Source organism: Armigeres subalbatus, chromosome 1 (genome assembly GCF_024139115.2).
Source record: "Armigeres subalbatus isolate Guangzhou_Male chromosome 1, GZ_Asu_2, whole genome shotgun sequence".
NCBI lineage: Eukaryota > Metazoa > Arthropoda > Insecta > Diptera > Culicidae > Armigeres > Armigeres subalbatus.
In genome coordinates this window covers 203,909,307-203,925,797 of record NC_085139.1, presented here as the reverse complement: position 1 = coordinate 203,925,797, position 16,491 = coordinate 203,909,307, and the positions used below count along the sequence as shown (strand labels likewise).

The following is a 16,491-nucleotide window of genomic DNA, read 5'->3' as shown; positions in this document are numbered from 1 at the left end:
CCTCCTTCAAGAGGCTCAGAAGCCTCCTTTCAAGAGGCTCAGAATCCTCCTTTCAAGAGGCTCAGGCCTCCTTTCAAGAGGCTCAGGAAGCCTCCTTTCAAGAGGCTCAGAAGCCTCCTTTCAAGAGGCTCAGAAGCCTCCTTTCAAGAGGCTCAGAAGCCTCCTTTCAAGAGGCTCAGAAGCCTCCTTTCAAGAGGCTCAGAGCCTCCTTTCAAGAGGCTCAGAAGCCTCCTTTCAAGAGGCTCAGAAGCCTCCTTTCAAGAGGCTCAGAGCCTCCTTTCAAGAGGCTCAGAAGCCTCCTTTCAAGAGGCTCAGGAAGCCTCCTTTCAAGAGGCTCAGAAGCCTCCTTTCAAGAGGCTCAGAAGCCTCCTTTCAAGAGGCCTGGAAGCCTCCTTTCAAGAGGCTCAGAAGCCTCCTTTCAAGAGGCTCAGGCCTCCTTTCAAGAGGCTCAGAAGCCTCATTTCAAGAGGCTCAGAAGCCTCCTTCCAAGAGGCTCGAAAGCCTCATTTCAAGAGGTTCGGAAGCCTCCTTTCAAGAGGCTCGGAAGCCTCATTTCAAGAGGCTCGGAAGCCTTCTTTCAAAAGGCTCGGAAGCCTCCTTTCAAGATGCTCGGAAGCCTCCTTTCAAGATGCTCGGAAGCCTCCTTTCAAGATGCTCGGAAGCCTCCTTTCAAGATGCTCGGAAGCCTCCTTTCAAGAGGCTCGGAAGCCTCCTTTCAATAGTAAATACTTAAGTTATAAACGAACAACGGAAGGCTTTTAAATTACTAAGATGAGTCGTCTGCACAACGGTAAATATGGGTAAACAAAACTCGAAATGAAAACTATAAAAAGCTAACATGTACAGGATGAGCATAACACGATGAAAAAACAACTTACTTCACTACATGAAATTAAAACGTTGTTTATGCAAAGCTATTATGCGCAGTACGCGAAAAAAGTCCTATCCATTTAGCTTTGTCCTATCCATAGCTGTGTGTCGTCACAAAAAAAAAAAATTAACGAATTGTTCCTAAATCGTGTTCAGGGCTGGTAGCGACCGAAGCCACTCAAAATAGTGACTTTAGTGACCAAAGCTGACGAAAAAAGGGACCAAATAGTGACTTTCAGTTGCAGAAAAAGTGACCAAATAGTGACTTCCAATTTCAGTTGCAAGTTCGATAAGACGAAATCAAGCGTTTTTGGGTCGAATGAGAATAATTTTTCCGTTATTTGTGGCGGAACATATCTTTCACTCACCACGCTAATCTTTATCTACTCAGAGACTAAGTAAAATTGTATTGCCCTCTCTTTTAACCCCATGGAAATTTTACTCAATATCAGTCAAAAGCAGGACTACTCAAAACAATGAGTAGTCTTGCAAGCAAATCAAATTTTTACGCCGCTGGAAGTGAGCAAAATATGGTTATCACTCATAACACCTGTTTTTCTTTCCCGAAAATGATTTCTCGGCGAAAATCTGCGTGAATGAGCATTCTCTTCTCTTGAGATTGAGTGAAAATAACGATCATTGGATTAGCTGAACACCTACTTTAGAAAGATGCAAAGAATTCTACGATAGCGATAGCGCATGCAATCTTCAAAATTGGGGAGACTTGATCTCCTGTCTATGATAACTTCTCAATAAATTTTGTTTAGAGCGAACCCAGTTACAATAAAATGAGAACAAATTATATTTTCTTGAATTTTTAGACAATTTTTATATAGATGACTACCGCACACATACCAGGAATGACAATGTTATGAAGCTAAGATGAGCCTCCTATCTGTTTTCATAGGGTTTTAGTACTAATCATCCCTTCCAGGAAATCCAGGAATCATGCGATCAAAATATTCTATCGGTGGAAATTTAAGAAAATTAAGTTTTAAGATTTTACAGGGTTGACATAAAGTTTAATATACGTTACGTTAATAAATGTCACTTTGATCTGTTAAAATAATACTAGCCCGCGTGTATTTGGTAAGCACCATTTTGTTAGATTGAATTGACATTTCGAAAACTCAAACATCCATCTGTTACTTACACTCGATGAATGAATTTTATTTGATTGTTAAAAATTGTGAAAAATGAAAGAGCAGATTTTTTGCCAACTGTGTAGGACATCTCTGTGTGGTGGAATGTTGGCATTTTTATCAATGAAGAACATTCAGCATATTTATGGATTTGTGCTGCGAAAAAATGATAGCATTTGGTCATTATTGGGAGAAGTTGTTCAAATTTTGCGTGGGCACTAAAACATCTTTAGGAGGAATAAAAAACACGAAAATAAAAGAGTAAATAAGGTTGTCAATCAAATAAATAACTCGTCACATAACGATCATTTGTCTAGAGGATCTATTATACAAATACGGTATAACAATACTACTTTAGTTCTTGGTAAAACAGGGGAGAAGCATGTCTTCCAAGAGGTCAAGTCTCCCCACCTTCCCCTACTGTATAAAGATTGAGTTTAAAAATGAAATCGACAGGTCACCTGCTTACATGACTGTATATACCAATTTATAAATTGTGACGTTAAACACCTTCAACTAGCTACTGATGAAATGCCAATAAGAGCAGCGAGTTAAATGGATGGGGAAGTTTCAGAGCGATCATTTTTTCCAAGATCCGTAATTTCATTTCTGCCATGAAGAATATCATCCGATGGATACATAAAGTTTCATAAAAAAATCTTGGTCAATAGTTTCAAAATAGTTGAAAATAGTGACTTTTTGCGAGAAAAAGTGACTTTAGTGACTTGAGGTCGAAAAAAGAGACTTTTTAGTGACTAGGCCGAAAAAAGTGACCAAGTCACTAAAAAGTGACCCGCTACCAGGCCTGCGTGTTCCACCTGAACTGGTCTTGTTCGCTGGTTCCACAAACATCCGAAGCGCGCATCCTACATGTACAGATGGTATGCAACTATTCTTCTCAAAAGCATTTCAATAATTATTGGTCGCGTTTTGGTACGACGTTGAACTGTTTTCGATCTAACGACCTTGCAAATAAATATGTTTAATATAGCTACAATTCCCTGCCACTTTGTCTTTTACGTGTTAATGACCACTGACCAGTCCAATCCTCTTAGATTAAATCATAATCTGATATAAGATTCCTCCATCTAATTACAGTTACCACAAAATTCAACGCATTGAAGTTACCAGCTAGTTATTAGCCAAGTGGTCGAATAAACTATGTAAAAATCCTATCACTCGTGCCAATCGCATATTTCCTTAGCCCTCAACTAAACCCCAAGCTGTTGGTCTAGTCTAGAGCCACTAGGGCGCATAGGGTGGACACCAAGGTCCTCTTTTACTTTCAAATTCAAGGACGTCTGGCATTTTTCAAACAGCTGGCGGCCTTCGCCGGTTTTACTTTTTCGACATCGTTTCATTGCTTGCAAAAGCATCGGATCCTGGACACTTGGTGAGGTCTTTGGGCGGCATGGATATGCAACAGTAAAGCGCATGTGACGATTGTGAAAATCAAGCATCCGAAAGGTGCTAACCGCGGTGGAGGTTGGTACTCGGATTCTGATGGCTTTTCTGGAAACATGACCTTAAGGTGATTATAGAACGAAGCCCGTGGTGAATTTCAAATTCACCACACGTTTATCTACATACATTTCAAAAAGCCCAAATCTGGCGCAATAGTTTTCGTACAGTGCCGAAACTCAAATTATGATTGTTCAGCATAACTAAGCAAACGATCTAACATTATTTCAACCCCATACGCGTTATGGTTCTTTCATCTCGTGCGCTTGAAAAAAATATTGGAAAAGCACGTGGTTTACAAAATGACCGATTTCTGGCTTCATTCTATAATCACCTTAAAATGGTCTTGTTGTGTAGGGGTTATCACACCCAGCTAGAGAGTAGGAGGTCGAGAGTTCGAGTCCCTCCAAGACACGTGAATTCTTTTTCGCAAATTTCATATCAATTTGTCCATTTCGAAAAGTGTGATTATGCACAGTCAAGATATTTAACAAAAATCAGTATCGAATTGTAGGGTAACTGTCCTATTTTGGACCCCTCGAGGAAGTGCTTCTCAATATATGCTTATATCAATTGAAATACAGGTTCGAAATGGGCGGAAATGACACCATTTCAAAGATGAAAGTCTTATTTATGAAATAGAAATTCGAAATGGGCTTCAGTTATTGATAAACCGGTGAAATTCGAAATTTTCTGAAATGGAAATATTCTTCGTTTTGGACAGTGCAACATATTTTGGACCCCCAAATGTACACATTTTGGACACCCCCAATTTAGTCTCTTCAAAGTCGAATTTCTAATTGAACTTGGTCAATTGAGCCGAAGAAAAGTCTTATCATTCGATTGGCATGCATCAATGAGAAGATTCCTGCGATTTAAATTCACAATTTCGACAAAAATTCATTGTGTGCATTTTGAGATTTTCAGTGATGTGTACTTTTAACGCAACGTAACGCATTGTAACGCTCGCCTTCTTCAACAAAATAATTTCCCCGAAATTTCATCCAAATATCACTATTTTCACACGGTAAACCAGTAAGACAGATGCTGAACAATATTATTTTTCTGAAGCCAATGGGGAAATTAGCAGCGACATTAATTTTAGTTCAGGAATCAAGAAAATGTCGCCAGGAGGGTCCAAAATGTGTAGGGGTCCAAATCAAGTTGGTTACCTTATACCGTGAAAAGTATTGAGCGCAAGCAAACTGCAACATGGTTATAATCTATTGCTAAAGTTACGGCGGACGTCCGAGCTTTTAACCGTACTACTTTCTTCGTCGCGTGAACCTTTACGGACTGAATCGTGTCATATCTTCGTTAGCTTGTGTGTGATGGGCGGGTCCTTGGACTTGCGTCGACCTCCTGTCGCAGTGGAACATAGTGTTATGTTGGTTTAGAGTCCCATCCGACGCTAGTTCTGAGCTTGTGTGTTTACTTTCTTACTTTCTTACTTACTTTCGGATCACTTTCGGCAATTCTAACAAAGGCACACCACTGCACTTGCCAACCAGTGATTCAATCATGCAAACAGATTAGAAACTCATGAGCCATTCTAAATCTAACTACAATCGAAATTATCTATTATTGAACCAAAAACAACTCCGAAAACAATTCAGCCATCAGTACTTACTACCCCTTTATAGAACTAAACTTTGATTGATTACAAACTGGTAAATGTTTCTGAAAATATACAAAGAAAAAGACATCCTGAACCTTTTTCTATAGCTCGTTGTTAGACAATCTTCTATAGGTGGTTAAAACTTGATTAATCAATCTTCAGATAAACCTTCTATTCTATATGAATTTAATGGAGGATGTAACTTTTAAAACCACAATTGGCAATTGAATAGTTTCACAGATTGGCGTTGTTCTTGGTTTTGAATGATTTCACACAGTCAGCATGGAATGCAATTATCCACGAAAACAACAGTAAAAATTAGCACTAATCTACTACATCGGCAGATGAGCACGATATGATGAACTGAAAAAAAAACTGAAACACAAAGGTCAAAGACATGAAAGTTTTCGATTTTTTGCGTGATTTTCGAGATAATGCTTTAACGATGATGTTGATGTTTTGCGCGCAGCAGGGCTCTCTTAAGCGAAGATGAAATCATTTGATACTGACCTCTTTTCAGCTCTAGCGTAACTGGATCCGTCGATAGCCGGAGGCATTTTAGCACTGCAATAGAGAAAAAACGAAATAAACACAAAGTTAATGGATATTTGAGTAAGCACATACATTTGGGCAAGTACAATGATGACTTTCGGTTGGGAAATACTCGCGCTCAGATTGTTTTCCATTTTCTCATAACGAGCTGCTGGAATCGAATCCTCCGATAGCCTAATCAGTAGAGGAACAAGCAAGGTTTTGGCAAGAAGTAAAAAAAAAACTCGTTTATTGTAGGAATTGAACGTCAATTTGCTTGCCAAACAAGGTATACAAATTCATACTTGATGTTGACATTGAAAGCCAATAATCAAAAAGGGCCTTCCTTAGCCTAGCGGTAAGACGCGCGACTACAAAGCAAGACCATGCTGAGGGTGAATGGGTTCGATTCCCGGGGTCAGTTTAGGCAATTTTCTGATTGGAAATTGTCTCGATTTCCTTGTGCATGAAAGTATCATCGTGTTGACCGCATGATATACAAATGCAAAAATGGTACCTTCGCTTAGAAACCTCGCAGTTAATTATTGTGGAAGTGCTAAATGAACACTAGGGTTCGAGGAGGCAAAGTTCCAGTGGGGGATGTAATTCCAATTAGAAGAAGAATACTCAAAAAGTTTAGAATAATTATTTGAAGGGTGAAAAAAATTAACTATGTTTTGTCTTAATTGTAAATCTTCCATTTCATTCAGACTGGCCATCATTTCATAGTTCACGTATCAACCATTCAAAATTTAAGCGAATTTGACTTATCACGCGTTTACAAGTGTAATTTAACCGCGTAACATCGATATGTTGCACGATTCAAACTTGGCCTTTTAATGCGAAAAGTTATTAATTGGGATCCGTAGAATTCCCCGTAGACAATCCGAAGAATTTGCTGTAAATGGATTTTCTCTTGGAAATTACAAAGATTGTCGTGTGAATATTCCCCGGTTGAAAATCCGAAGAATTTCTTAGGTCAGCGGTTCTCGACCATTTGTTCCACATTTTGGTCATCTGAGTCGCGTCCCGAGCTGTTTTTCTACTTTTTCCACTTTTCTTTAACTTCCGCTTCATTACTGCCCAAAATGTCTCGATGGGCCGGAGCTGTGGGCAGTTGCGTGGAGTTATGTTTTTATCGATGAAATCTTCGTTATTATCGCGGTACCACTGGATGACTATCCGGCTGTAGTGGCAACTCGCCAAATCTGGCCAAAACTTCTCGGGACCTTTATGGGCTTTATGGAAGGTCGACGGTTTTTGAGACATTCCTCCTTGTACAGCTTCGAGTCCATCGTCTTATTCGTCACAAACACTTAGGTCTATGCCCCACAGTTGCATATCCCTTGCCAAAATCATCCGTTTTTTTTGCAAGTGTGTGTGTGTGTGTGAGTCATCCTCTACCCCTCACCCAGCTGGGGGTGTTGGTCAAGTAGTACTACGAATAATTTGATCAGATCTCATGCTCCGTAATGGTGCCCTTTTTGTTACGAAGACTAGTACTACAAACGGGATTCACTTCTGAAACAAGACAAGTTTCTTCAGCGAGTGTAGGGAATGGGATGTACTAGTTTTTCATAACAGGTACAGTAAAACTTCACAAGGACGCCCTTATTCGTACTAACTACTCAGGGAATAAAAGGTAGAGAAGAGCCACCGTTGCTTACTAAAGCTTGAACCGGATACCTGGGACCACAATATCCGCGGCAATAGAAGCAAACGATGCCCTGTACGTATTTAGTGATAAATTTCAGGAATTTTATATAGCGATTGAAGAAAACAAAGCAAATACATGGAACGTGATCACCAGTTAAGTTCGTCAATAGCTCCAGGCTTAAACAGGGCGTAGCACCCGGCGTAACAAGTCCAATAAGATATCGACGTATTCATGAATCACATCCTTCTTTACTTCCATCGGAACTGTTGTCGTTTGGGTACTGTGAAGTCTCTCGTGGGATTCCTAGCTGCGGTAGCTGTTATTGTCAAGGCTTCTGCTCTTCCAGTTTAATTGGATTATCTCAATGAAAATTTCAGTTTCATATTTAATAATGTTCTCGAATCAACTCCATGATGTAATGATTATCGTTGATGTTATGCATCCTTCAAGAACCAACGAACAGGAAAAAATGTGCATATGACCGTGACCATCACTGAATCTTATCATCCTACATATCCTTCCCGTATAGTAAATACTTCTGATGCTTGTCATACTTCTGACGACCAAGAGCACGAGTTCTCCGATGTCTTGAACCCATAAGCCGAAATGGAAATACGGATCTTAGCTTCTGGCATCTGATTTCTAGGCATAAGGGTGCCAAAATACAGTGGTTGTGATGCGATCAATTTTGAAAAAAAATATTCCAAATCGGCAGCTCTTCTTTCTTGAGTTATTTTAAAATTTTAATATTTCTCAATCATAAAAACGAGGAAAATTGACAACTAGAAATTAAACACGTCTATTTCGTAGCTCAGCACACTACGATCTCATCCGTTTTTTTTACAAGTTTGTCCAAAAAGCAAACTTAAACTTCGCAGGAACTACTCCTCGTGCCGTCACCATGTAGAATTTTTGGCTAGGAAGCTGTCCGAAATCAATTTTGACGTAGGCTCCATCGTCGATGACAGGATTATCAACGTGGGTGTGCAGACTTTTTTCTCTCCTTTCGGCTTCCATCTGGAATAGTTTTTGACACGCTGCACGAAACTTCGTGAAATTTATACCACAGCAGGTGGGCGCCTAGGTAGACAAACCGCTGTAAAAGAATTCTTGCAGCGGTCACTTTCCGTACCGCTGCAATACAATAAGTGATTCCGGATTCTAAATGGACATAACTTTAGCTACTCATTCTTAATGAACACGTTTCGGGAGTTCAAATATTTAAAGTCAATTACTGCGCCGTCCATGTCCTTACGGTCATAGAATTGTTAGTCCGACTCTCGTTGCTTCTAGAGACCGACCGAGTATACCTCTGCATCTCCACGATTGTCTTGGGATAGGATACCGTTTTAGTTATAAAGGATAATTTATCTGGATTCACTTTGGTAAGTGAAGCGATCTATGGGATGGGAAATAACACTAATTCGCTGTCTCGTCACGAGAAAAAAGTTGAACCATGTACGCCCGGTGGCATATGAAAACGGAGGAGAACATGCAATTATTGCATGTTGGACGACTGAACGGACGCGCAGCACTCTGTACTTACGCGATGGCTGCTGCAAATTATTGAAGATCGCGCTTGTTTCGACCGGAGCAAAGGATAATACATACGCATGAGCCACCGAGCACCAAATAGATCTTTGAAGTGAGGTGTTTTTAGAAACTTAAATTTAAAATGCATTTCATCGCTCTGATATCTTTGAATAGAAAAAAATGCTATCATTAAATATTTTAATAATTAGGCATCATCATTTGATTCATCCGACGATAATCATGGAGATGTAGATTTCTTTTTGGTATCTAGCAACATTTGAGGCACACTCCCTTTCCTGTTCTGTTGACCAGAAGAACACTTGATACTCTATTTCTGGTCCATCAATATAGGAAAGACCGACAAATTTCCCGATGAAATCCCGAAGAATTCGACGATGAAAATTTTAAAAAAATGCAGGGAAAGTTTTGACAAAAGAAAATTTTGGAAACGCGGAAACTTTCGATAAATATCCCGAGGAAATTTCGAAGAATTTGCCGAGAAAATTCAGAAGAATTATCCAAGAAAGTCCAAAGTAATCCGAGGATATTTTGACGAATTTCCGAGTTGATACCAAAGAATTCTCAAAGGAAAGGCAATTCCAAATAATTTACAAAATAATCCCGAAGAATTTGCCGAGGAAATCCCGAAGAATTTCTCGAGGACATTGCAAAGAAAGAACATTCCGAGTAATTTGACGATGAAATTTTAAAGAATTTGCTAAGGAAATTCCGAAGAATTTACCGAGCAAAGTTCGAAGAAATGGTCGACGATATTTTAACGAATTTTCCGAGAAACTTCCAAAGAATTTGTCAAGTAAATTTCTAAAAAAAAATTGAAGAACTTTCTGAGGGTATTTTTAAGAATTTCCGAAGTCATTGCTGAGAAAGTTTTGACAAAAGAATTTGCCGAAGAAACTTTGAAGAATTTGCCGAAGAAATTCCAAAAAAATTGTCAGTAAATTCCGAAGAATTTCAGAAAAAAATAGCCGGACATTTGCCGAGGAAATGCCGAATTTCAATAAGGATTTTCAGAGGAATTCTCAAAGAATTTCCCGAAAAAAAAACCGAATAATTTCCTAAGGAAATTCCAAAGTAATTTTTAAAAAATCTCAAGGACATTCCGAAGAATTTCTCAAAGAAATTTAGAAAATTTTGCCAAGGAAATTTCAAAGACAATGCTGAGAAAATGACAAATGAATTTACCGAGAAAATTTCGCAGAATTTTTCCAGGATTTTCAAGGAAATTTCAAAGAATATCCCGAGAAAATTTAGAAGAATAAAAATATTATACAACAATGTCTCCGGTACGTTGGAGGAATGTCTCCGAGAAGAACAGTTTGTCAGCCGTCATCGGGCAGCCGTGTCGGTATACGCGCACTCCAAAACGCCACAGTTTGGGCTGCACCTCAGGCGACTGACAAGGGCTTGGTGGAGGGGCTAGGAATCGAAGCCATGACCGTCCGCCAACTACGCTAAGGGACCCCCAATCATTCAAAGTTAATTGCCTATATTCCGGGTATTAGGCCACCCGGAGTGGTTATTAATTACTATACATGAAACTCGATTTATGCATATGCACAACATGTGATAGATTTAGTTAGAAAAAGGTATTGGAAGGTAACCACTTCCTTCCGTGAGGTTTGATCCCACGAAACCAGTACGCTAGAGAGGTCCCTTCCCTACTAAGCTACGCTTATGTGGTTGGGTTGGGATCTGACGACCAACTGGCACAACCTCACACAACCCCACTTCATCGAGCACAGTTACTGGCGAAGCAAGTGTGTAGGAACCAGACAATACTCATCAAATATACTATATTACCAATATGGTCCGCTCTGGCTGATTTCGAGAGACACCACAGTCAATGAGAATAGATGGATGGGGAGGAAGAAGTGGATGTATTAGTGGATGATGGAAAATGTAAACAGCAAATGGTGACGTACATATTTATATAAATAAATCACACGCGAAACACGATAAAACTTTAAAAAAGTACGATTTTTCATTGCCGTTTAGATATAAACACAAATAGTGACGTAGGCAGCATGGCTAATATTATTGTTATTTTGACATTTCTCCATCGTTCGTCAAATTCACGCACACAATCTTCCTGAACTGCGTCATCTTAGGTCTTGCTCCTTGGGCTTCACGGAGCTCGTTCAAATGTAGTAGTATGAGAGCTTTTTCGTCATACACGAAAGGCACGCACATAATATATGGATTTCCATACCTTAGTATTTATTTTCATTGCATCACAGTAGCTCCGCGGTGCCAAAAAAGGTAAACAATGTAGTGAAAAGACATTCCGAGGTGTGTTTCAAAGCATGATGCAATATGGAGTACAACAAGTCGAAATAATATGCTAGACATCATTCTACGACAATTTTAATTGCTGACTTTGAAAAAAAAAAGTTTTGAAAGTTGTAATTCAAATCGTTAGAATTTTATAATTTAGTGTAATTTTTACAATTATCGCACCCCTTGATCATCGTTTTCAGGCGTTAGTTGCCTTTTGTAAAGCAAGATGGTGTGATTGTGGTGTCTGTTGCCGAATATATGGAGATTAAAGAAGTGCACTATATTGTAAATAAACTATATTTCTACTCATTCTACTTGGTTGGCATTGTAAAAATATATATATGAGAGAGTCATTTCTGAAAATGGTTTGCGAGAGTTCGGCTACGTGCTTGATGCTCGGATTTGGTTTCATCTGCAGCACCCGCTAAGATGCGGAGGTCCTTCGTAGATTAGTAGGAAAAGCACCTGTCTAGAGTACAGGTTTTGTGGAATCAAATTCCAAGTGGTTGCCCTGCAATACCTTTTCCGAAACAAATCTATCCCATGTTGTGCATATGCATAAAACGAGTTTCAGACTAATTTTTCTATTTTTTGTTTTAATTTAAACAGCATTCTTCATTGTCTGACATCAGATTATATGAGTTTAGGCGAAACACTACTTTTTATTAGAATTTTGTAATTAATTATTGACTGTTCATCATTTTTTTCCATTTCAACCCACTCTGCAATAATTCATTGCAACATATAGAAATATTTTGTTTGAAAATCTCTTTTCTAAGGAAGTCAATAGTTTCAAGAGTGCATATTTTTCCCTAGTATATTGTTGAAGACACCAGAACGGTCGGACGAACTATTCTCGAGTTATATACAGTGAAGTCTCTTTAACACGATGTTCTGTAACTCGATATTTTTTCTTACTCGATGAAATTCAAAGTCCCTTGAATTTTGCTAGCTGCGTCACCTCCTTTCTCGCTATTCTCTAAGTCGAAGAAATATTCCAAAGCATTTTCACCTTGCTAACTCAATGTTGTCACAATCAGTTCACATGCACAATATTGAATATATACGATGTCGGGCCATTTGGACGAATGCCGTTTGACCGAAAAGTTAAAATACTTATGTTGTGAGTAATGAGTTGTAACAAATTACATGAAATATGCAACGAGAAGTGAGGAATGAGACATTTCGCACATCTCATAATAGAAAATAAAAAGTGAATAGTGAAAAGTAATAAGTGAAAAATGAGAAATGAGAAGTAAGAATTGAGAAGTGAAAAGTGAGGAGTGAGAACTGTGGAGTGAGGAGTGAGAAGTGAGAAGTAAGAAGTCAGAAATGAGAAGTAAGAAGTTAAAGATAAGAAGTGAGAAGTGACAAATTCGAAGTAAGAATTATGAAGTTAGATGTGCGAAAAGAAAAGCAAAAAATGAAAAAATTGTGAAAAGTGTGAAGTGAGAAGAATGTATTGAGAAGTGAAAAGTGAGAGGTCAGAAGTTAAAAGTGAGAAGTGGATGAAATGAGAAGTGAGAAATGCGAAGTGAGAAATGAAAATTGAGAAGTGCGAAGTGAATGGTGAGAAATGAGTAGTGAGAAGTGAAAAGTGAGAAGAGTGAAGTGAGAACTGAGAAGTAAGAGGACCAAGTATTAAGAAGTGAAAAGTGAGATGAATATTGGAATTTTTTCTTCCTTTCCTTCTCATTAGAGGTGTGCGCCGCCGCCGCCGACAGTTTTTGGCACGCCACCGCCGCCGACATTTTTGCATCGGCGCGCCGCTGTTTAAAATTTGTCACGCCGCTGATCTACACTGGTGGAAATAAGTATAAAGACAACCTCGGTTTCCATACAAAATGGTAAATTATGAATCAATTTAATTAAGAAAATTATTTTGAGCTTTTTAGTGGAATGTCTTTGGAATGACTCGAAGTCGAGTCAAGTACGAGACACTGAAGACGGCCTTACTGTTGAGGTCGAAATACGTATCTGTCAAGATACAATTAAGTGGTGGAATTCAATAGGATTGTACTAACTCGTCTTATGACAAGTGATCAATTTAATGTCAAAATCAAAATATGTCTCATTATGTTTTCAGACTTTGCTAGGATATCTAGCCTAAAGTTATTTGGCCAAGAATGTCATTTGGTCGAACAGTTCCTTTGGCTGAAAAAATCGTGAATATGTCCTTCGGCCGAAATAGTCGTTTGGTCGAAAGGGCCATTTGGCCGAAATGGACATTCGGTCGAAAGTTTCGTTCGGCTGAAATGTTCAGCTTCTTCTTCTATATAATAAAAATGAGTTGAGCTTCCCTTCCTGACGATTAAACTCGCAAACGGGTTGACCGATTTGTAAGATTTTTTTCCTAATCGATTCGTTTTGGTTTGTATATACAAAAAGTTGGTGAATTTGACGCGGAAATGTAAAAAACATTACAATACTATTTTGGGTCAGCTGTTGAGGAAAACAAAACAAACGCACGGAAATCGATCTAGAGTGCGGGGCTACAAATAGTTCATTACAACATTTTAAATACCCGGGCAAAGCTGAGTTTCTGTCGCTAGTTTTGGATATTTTCAAGACAATAACGGGAGAATCTTTTGATGAACTTCCCAAAGAAATTCTTCAAGTTTTTCCAGAATACTCATTTGAAAATTACCTTCAGATTTTCCACGGGAACTGGTTTCAAGTTTCGAGAACTCTTTGGAATTACGAAGAGATGCTCTTTGGATTTACCAAGGAAAATTGTTTGGGATTTACATGAGAATCTCTTCAGGGTTTTCACGAGAAGTTGTTTCTACAGAAAAGATGAAGAGAATTTTTACAGAAAAATATTCGGAATATCCACGGAAAGTTCCTATTGAGCTTCTGTTGAGTATTCTTTGAAATTCACACAGACTGGTAAAAGAGATGCTTTAACGTTGAATTCCCCAATCTAGATTAATTGAGATTGTTAGTTTTTGTTATTCTTCATTAGAGTGATTTTTTCGCAGGGAGAAGTTCATCACTAAACGGCTAGTTTGGCATAATCAACTTTAAAACATCGTAAAAATGCTCGGAATTTTTGAGGATTTCTTTAGAATTTTTTTTTCTATTTTCGAATAAATATTATTGGTAAGTTCCATTGACCGAAAGCGACAGACGGCCGAACTGGTAATTTGGCCGAAAAAGCCGTTTGGCTTAACAGGTTGTCGGTTCGAAATGATCGTTGGCCAAAAATGTCTTTTGGCAGAAATAGTTTTTTGGCGGAATAGGCCATTTGGCTGAAAATGTCATTTGGTTCAACCCTTCGGACCAAATTTCAATGACGTAACCACGTACTGAACTGGTAATATGGTTAGAAATTGCCACTTGTTTGGCGAAATGGTCTTTTTGTCAATTGAACATTGAACAAAACTCCGTAGCCTCTCTATTTTTAAGTCAATACTTGCCTTTAGGCCAAGATACATCTAGCTTGGTACCATTTATCAAAACTAAACATTTCATGGAAACTTTTATCAGGTCAGAACTGGTTTGACCGAAAATGTAGTTAGGCCGAAAACAATGTACATCCAAACGGAAAATTTGGCCGGACTTGTAAAAATTTGTTAACCCTAACAGGCCTTTTGGCTGAACATGAAGTTCGGATGAAAAAGTCGTTTGACCGAATATAGATCATTTGACCAAAAATGCCGTTTGGTAAAAAATGTCATTTTGAAGAAATTTGGGCCAAAAAATGTATTTTCTGCAACCTTTTCTGAAAAGTGTCGTTCGGGTAAATTGATCATTTTGTCTAAAAGACGTTTAGCCGAATTGGTCATTTGACTAAAAATCCCGTTCGGCCAGAAGGGTTGTTTTGCAGAAAGGGCATTTTCGGGCCAAATTACCATTCCTACCAAACGGCATTTTCGGTCAAATGATCTTTTCGGTTAAACGATTATTTTCAGCCAAATTACCAGTGTTGTATAGTTATAAACCAAAATACATTTTTGCTAAAACGTTCCGCAATGTAATCCACACACGATAATACACGAAATAATACGAAGATAAAGCGATCATTCTACTTACGATCTAGCGAGAACGGTGAGTCTCTATCTAGCCACGATCATAGAAGGTCACATTGTATTGCCTTAAGTTAAATATAATTAATACCAAGTGAAGTTATATCGTCTTTCACTTCATGATAAAATTGGCGACGAGTAAATCGTTAATGTAGTCGCGACGGTACGCAAACGCGAAATTGTCGGAAACCGTCACGTGATCGTAGGCTAAACTGTCGTTCAATGGTGGCCGTCGAACAGCGCTACTAGTTAGATCGATGGAACAGTGAAACATGTGAACGACGCCATTGTATAAGTTGTCGAGTAGACGCCCGCCGCCATCGCATCGATGGCCGATGATGATGCTAAAATTATCAAACCAGCCAAGCTCGTTCTACCTCCATTGTCTGCACCGCTACTCCAAGACACCACCTCATCGATATCTGCGGCCCAACACTCATCTCAGCAAGTCGGCATGATTGGTCAAATAGAAGTCTTCGTACCTGGTGAGGATTTTTCGCTGTATGAGGAAAGACTCAACCACTTTTGTGTCCTGAATAACATCACCGATAATAGGAAAGTGTCATGTCTAGTGTCTGCAATCGGAAATGATTGCTATAAAAAGTTAAAGTCCTTGGTTGCTCCAGCCAAGGTCAATGAGAAGACGTATGCCGAACTCGTAAAAGTATTGAAAGAGCATTACGGGTTTAAAATCAACAAGATTGCTGAGCGTTACCGTTTCAACAAATGTGTCCAGGAATCGGGTCAATCGGTGGCCGATTTTGTAGTTACGCTGAAAACTCTGGCCGAGAATTGTCAATTTGGAGATTTCAAAGAGGAAGCACTGTGCGACAGGTTTGTTGCCGGCATAGTGAACAATAGTCTGCGATCGAAGCTTCTCACGGAACGCAATCTCACCTTTACTACTGCAATTGAGATAGCATCAAACTTCGAGCTGGTGGAGCACGAAACCCAGGAGATGGCACCAGGGTCTATACATTACATCAGAAGTCGCAGGAAGGAGAAGAAGGGGCAGACCAAACAAGATGCAAGGCAGCGATGCTACCGATGTGGGCGCAACCATAATCCCAGCACATGTCCGGCGAAGGAGTGGGAATGTTTTTCGTGCAGAAAGATTGGCCATACGTCTCGTTGCTGCCGATCTCGTCCATCTAGAAGCGCTCCGCAGCAACAGAAGAATCAGTCGATACATCAAGTCACGGAAGAAGACGTCGAAGCTGGGGTCAAGGAGCTGCAATTAGGAGCAAAGTACTTCGTCAACATGATCCGATCAACTGACGATAACGGCCTGAATTGTGAAGATGACATCATCAATACCGTGAAGAGTCAGCTGCCTAGTGGAGTAAATCCACC

The 16,491-nt window shown here is 39.2% G+C and overlaps 1 protein-coding gene across 5 annotated transcripts in view; it reads right to left on the bottom strand.

The window, feature by feature from the left end:
- Window positions 1–16,491, bottom strand: part of LOC134205688 (PH and SEC7 domain-containing protein) — a 338,134-nt gene that overhangs the window by 34,850 nt on the left and 286,793 nt on the right. For all 5 annotated transcript variants that reach the window (XM_062681206.1, XM_062681209.1, XM_062681207.1 and 2 more), the window contains one exon: window positions 5,602–5,655. In XM_062681206.1, coding sequence (XP_062537190.1) covers window positions 5,602–5,655 — 54 coding nt within the window. The remainder of the gene's footprint in view (window positions 1–5,601; window positions 5,656–16,491) is intronic.